Source organism: Physeter macrocephalus, chromosome 7 (assembly GCF_002837175.3).
Source record: "Physeter macrocephalus isolate SW-GA chromosome 7, ASM283717v5, whole genome shotgun sequence".
Lineage (NCBI taxonomy): Eukaryota > Metazoa > Chordata > Mammalia > Artiodactyla > Physeteridae > Physeter > Physeter macrocephalus.
In genome coordinates this window covers 93,826,510-93,840,064 of record NC_041220.1, presented here as the reverse complement: position 1 = coordinate 93,840,064, position 13,555 = coordinate 93,826,510, and the positions used below count along the sequence as shown (strand labels likewise).

The window sequence follows — 13,555 nt, the reverse complement described above, 5'->3', positions numbered from 1 at the left end:
GAATACATGTTGAAATTCTCATTTGAGAAAATGATTAGAGTGTTTGGTTTTCCTAGTGATAAAAATGAAATTAAAAGGCATCTGAAGGTCTAAAAAGCAAAGACAAAAATCTTTCCAAGATTGGCCAAAATGTCTAGTGAAGAACTGATTATTTTTAACATGTTGCAGTTTTATTAGACAGATGAATAGATTCCATATCTTTTAAAAACCTTAACATTTGCAGCCAATTTTTCAAGACATTAATTTCTAAACAGGAGATGAAAGGAAAAGAAATAAAAAAGCTTAATAACGTTTCCAACTTCTTAAAGGCGTGGAGGAACTCTAAACCTTTGGAAAAAGCTCCTTGAAAAATGATTTTCAGACCAGTTTTCACTATTGAGGAGGAAGGAACATTTATCAAGTATACTTTAGCTTCAATTTTCACAAAGGCTAGTTTGCTGATGGGGTGGATAATAAAAGTGAAGATTTATGTTGCATTATTAACAGGTATGGTAAATCCTCATTATATCCAAACACAGGGGATAAACAGAGAAAAAAAATCTGACTGAATTAACTGACTTTGCATTATCAAAATCTTTATCAGAAAGTGTGTAGAGCCTCCCAGTTAGCTGGGGAAAACATACAATGGTTGTTTCTCATCAAAAAATAAGTAACTCCTGGTAAAAGGGGTTTGACTAAGAAGAAAAGGAAATCAGTAATGAGATTAACATTTTCTAAATTCTAATAGATGCCAAGTACTGTGCTTGATGCTTTTCTGTGGGTTATCTCACTAAAATGCTCTGCAGTGTTAGGTAACAATAAGGAACAGCCTGATATAATTTGGATTTTAGTTCTTAGAACTTTTATTCTACATTTCCAAGTCAGGATAATTTAAAAATGCCTCTTCCTATGCTAAGGAAACTGCATGTCAACTTTGGCAATGAAAGATTTATGTTCACTTCCAGATTAGTTACAACCTAACTTCCTCAAAAATTTCAAGGATATTACAAATACTATAGATGAGATGAGTGGATAAAATCCATGCCACTTCTACAGTGAATGGTATAGCTAGGTCCTCTACCTAAAAGATAAAGTGGGAGGGGTGAATGACCATGAAGAGGTGTGAATGGATAGAAACAAAGACCAAAACTCTGACATAATGCCAAAACAAGTTTCCTTTTTTGTTGTTTTTTCTCTTGTTCTTAACATTGATTACACTCATCTGATTCAGTAGGCATTCAGTAAGTGACCGCTACTAGGAGACACTTTCAGGGGAGAAACAAAACTATAGCTTTCAGTTTACCAAAGTTACTTCCATCCAAGTACGGCCCAGGAATACTCCTCCTTAGTGTCTTAGGTTGGATAGATGGAAATACATCCAGGTTAGTTTACTTAAGAGCTAATATAACAATAAGAGCTAAGATGCAAGTAAACACAGTGATAAGTCAGAAAACATGAAAACTATAGACTCAGAGCATGTGTAACTACTTTTGATAAAACTGAAAATTTCTAAGTTGTGAGTTTAGACTCATAATATAACATATTCACCCATATGGAATAGCTCTCGAAAAAGACTTGAATAGAAAACTACTTTATTTTCTCCAAGAAGAATAACCATGAGAAATTACACAACTTTTTCTTTTTTTTCATCTGGAAGAAGCTGATAATTATCAGTGATGAGGCACTGTTTCTGGCTCCCTGGCTGCACATTGACCAATGGAGAAGAGAAAAGAAATGGCACAGTCATTGCCCAAGCACATCTGGTTTTGGTTTTAAGCCCTGAACCATTTCATAATGTCTAGATTTGCCCTTTAAATTAACATCCCATTATCATGTTTTCTGGCAGGAAACTGTAAAGACTGCAAATGGAGTTGGACTTAGAACTCCCCAAGAAATCAGAGCAGTGACAGTTTAGACATTAAGTACTATACTCTGGCTTCCAGAGTTCCAATATAACCTGAATTATTTCAAGCCTATGAGACTGAGAAAAGCAGAGGATAAACTGGGTTTTGAGAGCATTTAGATGGAAATTGGAGGAAAACAGCAACTTAAACAATGGCAATATTCAACCACAACATATGATTCTGTGTAATTACTAATTATTAGTCTTTTCTTAGCTGTCTGATTTGGTGCACTGAAGTCGGTCTGAATAAAGACTTTTGGACACATACACAATAAAAAGTTTATAGATGACCTAAACCACCATCTCCTTCTTATGGAACTCAAAAATAAGTCAATATTATAGACCACAAGACAAGGTAGCAAAGGTTAATTTTGTAAAATATCTATTACATGATTGTAACATTTTTTTCATTTCCTTTTGGAGCCTCTGTTTTGCTGCTCCCCTGATTATAAAATTGATCTGAATTAACGAATAATCCAGCACTGCACCCAAGATATTCCAGATATAATTTGCTATTTATTCATTACTTTAAGGGTGTCTCCAAAATCTGAATGGAAATCACCTACCCGACCAACTTAAGCAAACTGCACTAGTTCCCTTAGCTGTTTCATGAATGACTTTTCAAGCTAATCTAGTCAAATGAGTCAAAAATCATTTCTTGTATCTCTAAGTCCGTAAAAATATATTTTGCAAATGCATTATGGCACAAGAAAGCAGATCATTTTGAGGAAGGAAATCAATCAGAAAAACTTCCTGCGGGGAATCTCATTAAATAGTTCCACTATGCCTTCAAGATATTCTTCAAAATCTTTATTATGACTTACAGGACCCTTCAAGGATCTGGCTACCATGGAGCCCTCCAGACTTATTTCTTGCCTCTCCTGTACCCTGGTGTTCTAATTAAATGACTAGCAGTTTCCCAATATAGCTTGTTCTTTTCCAGAGACTTAGTATAAGCTAAAGTCTCTGCCTAGAATAGTAATTTCCAATAAAAATATAATGCACCATATGTAACTTTTAAATTTTCTGAGGCACATTTTGAAAAGTAAAAAGAAACAAATTTAATTTTAATAATATATTTTACTTGGCTCAGCATAGCCAAAATATTATTGTTTTAACTTGTCATTGATGTAAAAAATATTAATGAAGTATTTTACACTCTATTTTTTTTTGTACTGTCTTCGAAATTCAATCACACTCATAGTGCATCTAAATTTGGGACTAGCTGAATTAGCCTCATGGCTAATGGCTCCCACACTGGACAACACAGGTGTAAAAAACCTTTGCCCTTTCCTCCCTTTAGGTTTCAAATCAATCTCACCCTCTCCAGGGATGCCCTCCCTCGTTCCCAGGGCTGGTTGCCGACCCGTTTGCCACTGCAGTACCTTAGGTGCATCCTCTGCAATAGCAATTAACACACCCTATTGCCTCTTCATGTATCTTTACCAGCCAGTAGACTTGAACTCCCAGGATGTGGGGACTAGTTCTTACCTAATTTTAGAGCCCAGGCACCTAACAAATGTCTCTCATATAGTCATGTGTTCTCACTTATTTTAAGCAAAAATAGCATCTAATAGTCCAAGTGAGAACTGGTTTAACAGTAAGTCCCAAATCTTTATACTAAGCTCTGACTACCTATGGGTCACTGTGTTAGTAAACAATCTCTATGTCCTAGTTTTCTTTTTTAATCTGCTTTTTAAAAACAAAAATAAAAATCTCAAAGCCAAAATTCTCGCAAACGTCTAATTAATTACGATGACTTAATATAAGCCAAGTTGACATTTGCACTATAACTGCTGTCTTTCAAAGGGAACTGTTAAAGATCGTCTTAGTCAAAGAATTAACCAAGGAACTGGTCAATATTTGTGACACATGGAAAGGCAGGCTGGTAGGGTGGCATCTGCTTCCAAACTGAGGCTAGTGGCCTCAAGAGTGCTTTTGGCTCAGGCATCTATGGAATATAGACCATCACACTATTTGATCTATTTGTAAAGAACCAAACTAGCAAAAAGACCCCTCCCTTCCTTTCTTCACCCTAGTAAGTATGTGGCACTAAATTATCTTTGGAAGAATAGAATAAGCACATGGCATTTATCTACGTTTATCTACATAGCTTCGGTTACAGCTGTGTTATATTTTGCACAAATGAGCAAATATACGGTAAAACAATTTCTCTCTTTAGTGTCATTCTTTTGGGAAGAAACATGAAGAGTTCTATCAAATATGAATATGAAAACACTGAAATAACTATTTTCCTTCATGCTTACTCAACATGACTCTCTTTTGTATATATTAACTGTACTGTGCCATGCTACAAGGCTTTGTAAACTATATGGCACTCTATAAATGTGAACTATTATAATTATTGAACAGGCTATTAATTAAAAACAGTTAAATTAGAAAAATTGAATTTTTAATTTTCATTAGTCTTCTTAAGTGTTAACTAATGATACTCTGGCAGATTTTAATATCACAGCTCATTTGAAAGTTGCGAAAAATGAGGGAAAGTGTTATAATTTTCACAAGGCCTTTAATTTGGTCTTAGGTAGATTCAAAGTTAAATGGCAGCAAAGCCCTAGATCTTTAGCCTAAGTATTCAATTACTTCTCCCTTCTTTCTCCTTGAGTGCCTGAGTTAACAAACCTCTCAGTTAACCTTTTTCCTCCAGTTGATAACTGTTGGCCAACGCTCGATTTGTACTCTATTAGTCAGCTCTTTTATGTAGGTTTTTCAAGATTTTGTTGATGGTTGTGGTTGTTTTAAAGGTACCATATCCATCTAACATTTACAGCTAAAAATCATTTCCCTAAGCCCTGGTTAGCTTGTATGCAAGATGTGTCAAAGGTTGATCTTCATTGAAATGACATTTAGCACCTAACAGACAGCAGCTGCAATGGATGAAAACAGTGCCATTTCCAATGGATATGCCATGGCTCCCTAGAGCACCATGGTGGGAAAGCCCTCAAGGCTCTATTGGGGCTCAGTGGGAAAGATTTCCTTCATCAATTAGGAATATCTGCCTTGAACAAGTACTGGATGCTGACAATTGGAGGACCTCCTTTTTGCCTTCTAAGGTCCGACCAACAGAGAACGAACTAGATGCACATAACCTAGATCCTTACCCCAAAGGGTCAGTACTGTGTATATGTCAAGTGAATGTAATACCCTGCACTACATGGTGCTGAAATCCATAATAGGTTATTGAAAAGCAGTTCATAAGAAATATGGATGTGTTAGGTGTTGACCTGGCACAAGGAAAAATGATGACTTTCTTAGCAAATCTTTCTCTACCACTGCCTTTAAATCTAACTCAATCCAACCCTCACGTCTGCCAAAAAGACGAAAACTGAAACCAAATAGTAATATCTCTTCATTTTCCACTCAGAGAAAAAAAGCAGCAGATAACAATACAAAGAACTCATCCTCTGGCTTGATGGGACCAGTATCTGACTGGACAAATCTCTCCTTCCTCCATTTTTAGAAACAAAGGTCGAAAACAGTAATGAGCTTCAAGATGAATGAGAAACAGGTAGTATGGAGGAGGAATACACTGACCTAACATTTTGTTTTCCAATAGTCTGTGTTAAGGGGGACTGAGGGGGTTTCCCTGGTGGCGCAGTGGTTGAGAGTCCGCCTGCCGATGCAGGGGACACGGGTTCGTGCCCCGGTCCGGGAGGATCCCACATGCCGCGGAGCGGCTGGGCCCGTGAGCCATGGCCGCTGAGCCTGCGCGTCCGGAGCCTGTGCTCCGCAACGGGAGAGGCCACAACGGTGAGAGGCCCGCGTACCGAAAAAAAAAAAAAAAAAAAAGAGGGACTGAGGACTCACTGATGCTTTAAAGCCAAAAGGCTGAGTATTGCGTACTCTAACAAGAGTCTTTACCTTATTCTCTAATCTACGCCCACGCCCCCGAAAACAAAAGACAGGGACAAAAAAAGAAAAGAAACCCTCCTGTGAAATGAAAGTGAGCTCCAAGCTGCTTACAATTGCCTTCTGCCTTTGCCTCTCTCTCTGTTTGGCCCTTTCAGACTCCCGTTTCTCATACTGTCTGCGGTATTCTTCCCTCTTCAGCCTCTCGTGCTGATACTCCTCGTAGCTGTCATACCTGAGAAACATAACTTCATCATTAAGGCAACCACCTCCAATCGCATGAGCAAAATTAATCAGAAATTGGGGAGGGGGCAGGGTTTTAGAAAACATCTTGTCATCTACGGGAGGAGATGAGAGGCGCGGAGGGAAGAGGACGTGTATCATTACCTGGGCCGCCGGCCGTAGGGCGATCTTGAACGTGATCTCGCGCACAGGGGAGAATTTCGGTGCGCGCGGTGTCTGCAGTGGCCTGACTCATAGTAGTAGCAAGATCTGGGAGAGAGGAGGAAAAACAAAAGGGCATTTGCAACTGCCAGTGAACCCCAGTTTATCGGCATGACTGAACAGCCCCTGGAATTCCGCATTACATAATCCAGCTTTCAGTTCCCAGCTACTTGTGAGGTTTCCCAGTGAGTTTGTGATCGTCTAGTCAGCTTAGAGGTCTGGAGTGGCGTGTTCTCTTGCAGCGTCTCTTATTGATGTGAATGCCGAATGCCGGCCTGGTACACTGTCAGCTTTATCTTGCATGGATCTCACCTATCCTGGCACAAGGCAGCTCTCCAGGTGATGGAAAAAGTTAGATGAGCAAGTTTCTTACAAATTGCTCTCTCTGATCTGACTGGCTCAAGGCACTGTGTTCAAGAATGACAGATTTAAGAGAAGATGGGGAGGAATGTACGGGTAACAACAATCTCCTTAGTTCCTGTGGCACTGGGAATGGATGGTGAGGGGCTGGGCTGCCTGTGGGTTTTGAATGCGTTTTTTGCCTTTGTTTTGTTTTGTTTTTTCTTTTTTTTTCACTTCCTGGGGATGCCTTAGGCTTTGGGTGGGTTTTGACAAGGTTTACCTTGAAGAGGATCTACTGCCTGGGGACCTTGATCTTGACCTGGAATATGGTGATCGAGAACACGACCTATGTCGAGAAAAGGACCTTGAACGAGAGCGCATCCTTTGGGGTCTTTGAGAAAATAAGGATTTGGGTGGTGACACGGAATCTCTACATGGAGAGTTAAAAGAAGAACAAGAAGGCGACACATGGAACAACGAATAGGCCTGCGTGCCATCCCAAGGGGAGTTCAGTTTATCACTTTCATCCTCGCTGTCATCAAACAGGCCATCCATGGCTAGTCCTGAATTTATAAACATAGGTAGTTTGGAGAATTGTTCATTACTGAAATCACTGTCCCTCAGTTCACTGGTCTTGTCTGCTTCGTCGTCAAAAACAGCTTCACTGGGATGACCGAAGTGTTTGTTCAGCTCAGCTCGGATTTCCTGGTCTTGGAGCTGTTTTCTGGTGCTGCCGGGAGAGACCTGCCTGCTCACCCCCGAGGCCTCTCTCAGGTAGCACTGGTCTGAATCTGTGGAAGAGCGCATCTGCCCCTGCCAGTTGGAGGAGGCATCTTTATATTCTAGTTGTCTGGAGTCGTGGAGCTCCTGTGATATATTAATGAGTATTTCCGTTTTGGAATTAATTGACTGACAATAGTCATGGTCACCAAACAGCCGCAGACTGGGCCGCTTGGCCTTCCTTTCCTCGTGTCCACTGGTGAGCACGGAGGTCTTGCTGAGCTGTGCATACAACTCAGACTGCTCGGGCCCTTTCCTGGTGGAGTTATTGTCTTGGATACCAGAAGACTCACTGTACCGGGCCTTCTTTGATGGCGGAGGTACCACAGTCTTGCAAGTGGGCTTCAGCTTTGGAGAAGCCCTAAAAGGGTTATCTTGGTTGGCTTTATGAGGAGGAGTTGTGGGTGGAGTTAGGCCTAAGATAATAAAAGAAAAAAAAAAGGGGGAGGGGAGAGAGAGAAAGAAAAGAGACAGAGAGATGTTGTTAAATGCCAGGATATGTTTTCCTAACTTTTCCAAGATTTCAGACAATGGTTAAAACTCAGTGAAAAGGAAGGAAACTAAACTCATGATAAGACCGGAAAATGTGACTCTGTCCCCCGAAGCCTCTGTCACCAAGAAAAGATGGATCGACAACATGAGGCTGTGGTGAAAGCCATGATATTTTGTATTTCAAACGCCAATGCTAACAGATCCTGCTTCCCAGGAAACATGACCACGTCACCACCAGGCATTACCAAAGCTCAGATTTACACGGGCTTCTCACAGCCTGAGTTGCGGAAAATTAACAAGGTGGGACACAGGGAAATCACAGAAGACCTTTGGTGGCATTTGTCTGCAAAGAATGCTGGGGAGGATGCATGTAGGTCAGGAATTTTTGTAAAATCAAGGAGATCTACCCATGGAGCTAAAGAATTAGGCAACTTTAAAAAAAAAAAAAAAGAAAGGAAAAGAAAAGATGGGATGACAGCAACTAGGGGGGAGGGTCGGAATGACATTGGCAACATCAAAGTAAGTTCAGTAAAATGCAGCCGGCTAATGCAGGGCACCAGACAACTCTACAACATGACGGCAATGATTCTTTGTCTCCACAGTTCATTAACTTTGTAAACCATGGCTAATGTAGGTACAGTACATTCTTGTAAGCATAACTAATACATTCTGTCTAAAATATGGTTCTGCAACAGAAACTTGAGTGAACAGTAACACTAAATACTGCAGTGCCAGCGGACCATTTTATTTGGAGCACCACATCAGGGCGGGTTGCGAGGCTGAAGGATTGAAACAAATCCAAGCTTCGGCAACTAACTAATTGAAAAAATGAAAAAAAAAGAAAGGAAGAAGAGGGGGAATCTGTCCGTTGTTGCCTTTTGTGCTTTCCTACAGAGGGCAGAAAATTCTATCACAAGTCATTGTGGGAGAGTGTGTGAAGGCTAGTTACCTCTGTTCAGTTTCACCCCTAAGTCCTCCTCAGCCCTTTATGCCAAGGAAGAAGAATTGTGGAAAGGCTCCAGAGTCGACGGAACTTTGAAGAAGGGCAGGCTGGAGTTCAAATGACTTTATGCTTACAAGGGAACATTTTAGTTTACAATACACTTTTTATTTAGGAGGATGGGAGGATGCTATTCAGCAAAAAAGAACTTAAGTTCACAAGAAGCCTGGGGTTAGACTTAAGGCAACTGCATGCTTCAAGGAAAATTCTACCTTGCTAGAAAATAAAAGTATATATATATATATATATATACACACACACACACACACACATACACACATATAACCAAGTAGGGCACAGAAAGCTACATGAAGTTTTGGTATGAACAGGAAGACACTGCCTCTCTCCCCTACTTTATAATAAAGAGATAGAAGAAATTAATATTTCCCTTAAAATGAAATATTTTGCACCAATATTTGGCAACTTTTATTATACATAGCTAATTCTCCCTAAAGGAGGGAAGGAAACGTACAAAAATGCAAAGAGGTTTGACTTTGGAAATCTATCCCAGAAAAGTTCAGAAAGACAGGGAAATGCAAACACAAAGAGAAGGAGACGCTGCTCTCCCTTTCGTGAGAGCACATCTGAGTCTCAGAAAAGCTTCCCTTTATCAGCAGCCTACTGTACGCCTGCCCCCCATTCTTTGCTTGAAGATAATAGGGAGGTGACATTACTGAATGAATCATCTATGTCACTGAAGTTCACTCTCCTTGTGTTCCCTCTTTCGGAGACAAGTATATCTTTTACTCAATCTAAGGAATTCCTATATGGCCAATTTTCTCTCCTCCTCCCCCTCCTTCCCCTCCTCCATCTTCTCCTATTCCTCCCATTCCCCCTCCATCTCCTTCTCCTCTTCCTTTTCGTTCTTTCTTTCTTACCCTGTCTATCTTTCTGTTTGTCTGTCTCTCTCTCTGCTTGCTTCCTCTACCCTTTGCACTGCCCCATTCATACACACTGATTTCTACCACATGCTACCTTCAATTACTGCTACAACAAATTTAAAGATACCAATTCCCAGCAAAGAAATGACAAGATCTCAAATATTTCTCACAGGAAGCTAAGATGCTCAAAGAAATAATGATGAATAATCTCTCTTTGCTGAGTAAATAACAGTCAAATATTCCAAATGAGATAGCCCTTGAATTGGGGGAAATGACATTCAACATCCTCAGATACAACTTCATAAATCTTTTCATGATACTCTGAATGGGGGTAATTTTTACTTTTCCAATAATTTACTGCCAGGATCACTCACTTACCAGATATTGCTATATTTTCACGCTTATCTCTTTTTGAATGTGAATTATATCTTGTCTCTCCAGACAGATGAGGAGCTCTCAGTGGAATACTGCTTGGGCTTATTTTTGCAAAATGTTTCACTTGTTTTTATTTTTCTAGATTCTCCTTTACTAGTAGGTGTCCCATTTCAGTGGCCCACGGATCACTTGGGAAGCTGGTCAAATATTTTTAATGACACGGTTCATAGACCACTTATGGAGAGCCACTGTCCCGTCGTGTCTATGTGGCACCTTGCCTTGATCTCAGGTAGATATATTTTGACTGACATTCTAGACTTATAAAAAGAAACCCTAAACTTCAGAAACACCAAATTAGGCCACTATTAAAGAGAGACTAGTTCTAAAAATAGCTCAGCTATCTAGGGATTTTAAATATAGAAATTCTTTTTCGTCTTGAACATTTGAAACCCTTGTCCTAGTACCTAAGCTCATTATCGCTTAAATAACCGATTCTCAAGTTGCTCTTGGGAGCGCTAACACATGATTAGAGTTTCTTGGCGTTAAAAACAAAGCCTTTTACTTCCTTTTCATTTTAGATGGCCTGTGGCAATTAAACAGACTTTCACTCAGCACCTACTATGTGCTGAATATTCCACCAAATGCTGGCATTTCAGGGATTCAGGCCCAGGACTTCATAAAGAGATGATTCTTTAAAATCTGCAGTAAGTACAGATTTTCTTGTGTATCTGCTTAAAACTTACAGAAACACCCTGAGATAACCCGATATACCCTGTGAGTGAAATTATCAGGGCTATAAATTTCGGACGGCCCTGCTCATTCTCTTAGTAGATGGAAGTTATTTTAGGATTAGTGAGTCGGTGAGCAGGGAAAAATAATTCAGATCATTCCCTAACCTTTTGAATGTTTACTGAAACTTCTTTAATCCGAGAAGACTACCCCAGAGCAAGACTGAGACATCTTAAGGATCATGACACTGCGTGTCACCAGTGCCTCATTGAAAAATCTATTTCCAGATAGGGTTGAGATCCAGAGTAAAACAAAACAAAGCAAAACAAAAGTGTAAGAAACTTTTTTTTTTTTTTTCTTTTAACGTGATGTCCAGCTTTTAGGAGTTGTGCCCGGGACAGGGAACCTTTTGCTGCACCTGAACTAATTAGATTTCTCTAACCCCATCTCCTCCACCCAGAATGTTTTCCCCTGCGGTAGAAGGGCAGTCAATACTCAATTCCTCAACGCCACTACCTTTGTCATCTTCCCACTAATTGCCGGACTCTCAATTTCAGCCCACAAGCCTAAATCAACCGGGCTAATGCCTCCCGTAACCTCCGGATTATTTCCTGTGTGTTGATTTTCTGGGGAATGTGTACATTTTGGTGTTGACATTACAAGGTATAGTCCATGCTCTCTCTTGAACTTAGCAGGTTTTGACAGATTTATGTGAGGACAGATGGCCATTACAGGCTGAAGGCTGACAAGAGGCAGTTCAGAACATTTTTAACACACTTGCACAAACTCTCAGCAGTGCAGCACTGTGCAGAATGTAATTCAGACTATAGCTTTTTTATTGCTGCCTATTTTCTTTTGTCAGAAGAGCCTGCTGTGCAGAGCAACAAATGGCTGCTATTACCCAGAATGTAATGGGTGTCAGACAAATCACGTAACACAAACAATCAAGAGTATGTAGGTCATATTTCAACGGAGCACAACCTTAGCAATATTTATGATTACTGCATTGAAATGTGCTCTATAATAAACAAGTACCTCTACATCACTCACACTTCTGCACTTCTGCACAGCAAATCTGGGGGAAGTGGTACACACTCTCCCACACTCTCCAGTTATCTTTTTAAACAGCCCTTTAAAAAAAAAAAAGTCAGAGACAAGTTTGGTTGGGTTTTGGGTTTCATTATGTGCTATAAAACGATTTCCTTTGAGGAGTTCTCTTTTGGGTTGGTGTGTTTAATTGAATGACTGATAAATGGCAAGTCCTCTGCTCTGTATTCTGTGCTCCACTATCCAGCCAATGACTTCAGCAAGATCTTTTTTAATAGTTTACACAGTTTTACAGTTTACATTTCACACAACCTCCTGCTAAATCTGTGACTTGCTTTGGAGTTTGACAGTGGGATTCTTCTTATGTCACATGCCAATTCAAAGATTTCTCAAGGAAAGACACCGAGAAGATGATTTTCTAATTTGCTTCAAAACTCACCAAAGAAGGAGGACTGGGCAAAGAGAGGAGAGTGACTTGAGTTCTATTCACATATTTTTGGCCTCAAGCACTTGGAGTGGGTGTCAAGGGAGCATAGGAAGGACTGATACTCAATCAGTATGAACTGTTACTGCTATAATTGTTAAAATATTTTGTTGTTAAAAGCTCCTCCAGTGCTCTCTCTTCACCCCTAACTTCCCCAGGACTCACTGGATCTCCACAAAAGCCAGCTACCAAAGTGTTAACCCCTGACACAGAAGGGCCTCCCACACCTCGCTCTGGTACCCAGGCTGGCATGTCCCCTCTGACTGATGGAGCCCCCCGCCTTTCCTGCTTTTTAAGGATTTCCTGCATCAGCCCTGAGAACTGGGGAACAAACTCACCTCACAGAAAAGCTTCAGAACATTCCTATGACATGTGTCTAATGCCCCAACTCTTGCTCATGGAAGATGAAGCTGTTATTCATTGGCCCTCGGGCACTTTCCCACAGAGCTGGGGCAGGAGAGGGGGTCCGGGTCAGGGAGGGAGGAGTCTGGCTTTCCAGGTGTCTCCTACCAAACCCCTGAAGTTGATATGGGAGAGAAAATTGCTTTGCTATCCTCGGCTTGAAAGACATTGGGTAGTGCCATTTCCAGAAAAGAAAACTGAGGTGTTTTTCAGACGCTGAGTCAAGAAGAATGAGATTAAAAATAGAAAATGAGGGATATGAAATATGGCAGAAATTCCTGTCAGGACGAGTTGCAAAACACTGGAATGGGCCGTAAAGAGAATTTGTCGGCTCTCCCTTTTTTGGATTCTTCAGCCACCGGAATGGATTATATGACCTGTCAAAATCACTTTCTACTTCTCTGTCGCTGTGGCTTTCTTTTAAAACTACCAACTGCGGCTCCTATTTTTGCTTTGGTCTATTTCCCCACAGATAAGTCACATACAAAAGATGTATACACCAAAAGGGTACAGCAAATTTATGCTGTTCGTCAATATACCATCCAGCAAAATCAGCTTTTAAACGGGAAGTCCAAAAATGACAATGTAAGACTCCACATAAAAGAATAAGAAATTACTCAGTGATGGGTTCACGAGTGGGGTTTTTTTTTTTTTGTTTGTTTGTTTTTGTTTTTGGCAGTACGCGGGCCTCTCACTGCTGTGGCCTCTCCCGTCGCGGAGCACAGGCTCCGGACGCGCAGGCTCAGTGGCCATGGCTCACGGGCCCAGCCGCTCCGCGGCATGTGGGATCTTCCCGGACCGGGGCACGAACCCGTGTCCCCTGCATC

General features: G+C 40.7%; 1 protein-coding gene across 8 annotated transcripts in view; it reads right to left on the bottom strand.

The window, feature by feature from the left end:
* PPARGC1A (PPARG coactivator 1 alpha) overlaps positions 1–13,555 on the bottom strand; it is a 113,061-nt gene that overhangs the window by 14,474 nt on the left and 85,032 nt on the right. For all 8 annotated transcript variants that reach the window (XM_028492093.2, XM_055086122.1, XM_007130763.4 and 5 more), the window contains 3 exons: positions 6,819–7,734; positions 6,140–6,244; positions 5,867–5,987 (listed from right to left, as the gene is read on the bottom strand). In XM_028492093.2, the coding sequence (XP_028347894.1) occupies positions 5,867–5,987; positions 6,140–6,244; positions 6,819–7,734 (1,142 nt within the window). The remainder of the gene's footprint in view (positions 1–5,866; positions 5,988–6,139; positions 6,245–6,818; positions 7,735–13,555) is intronic.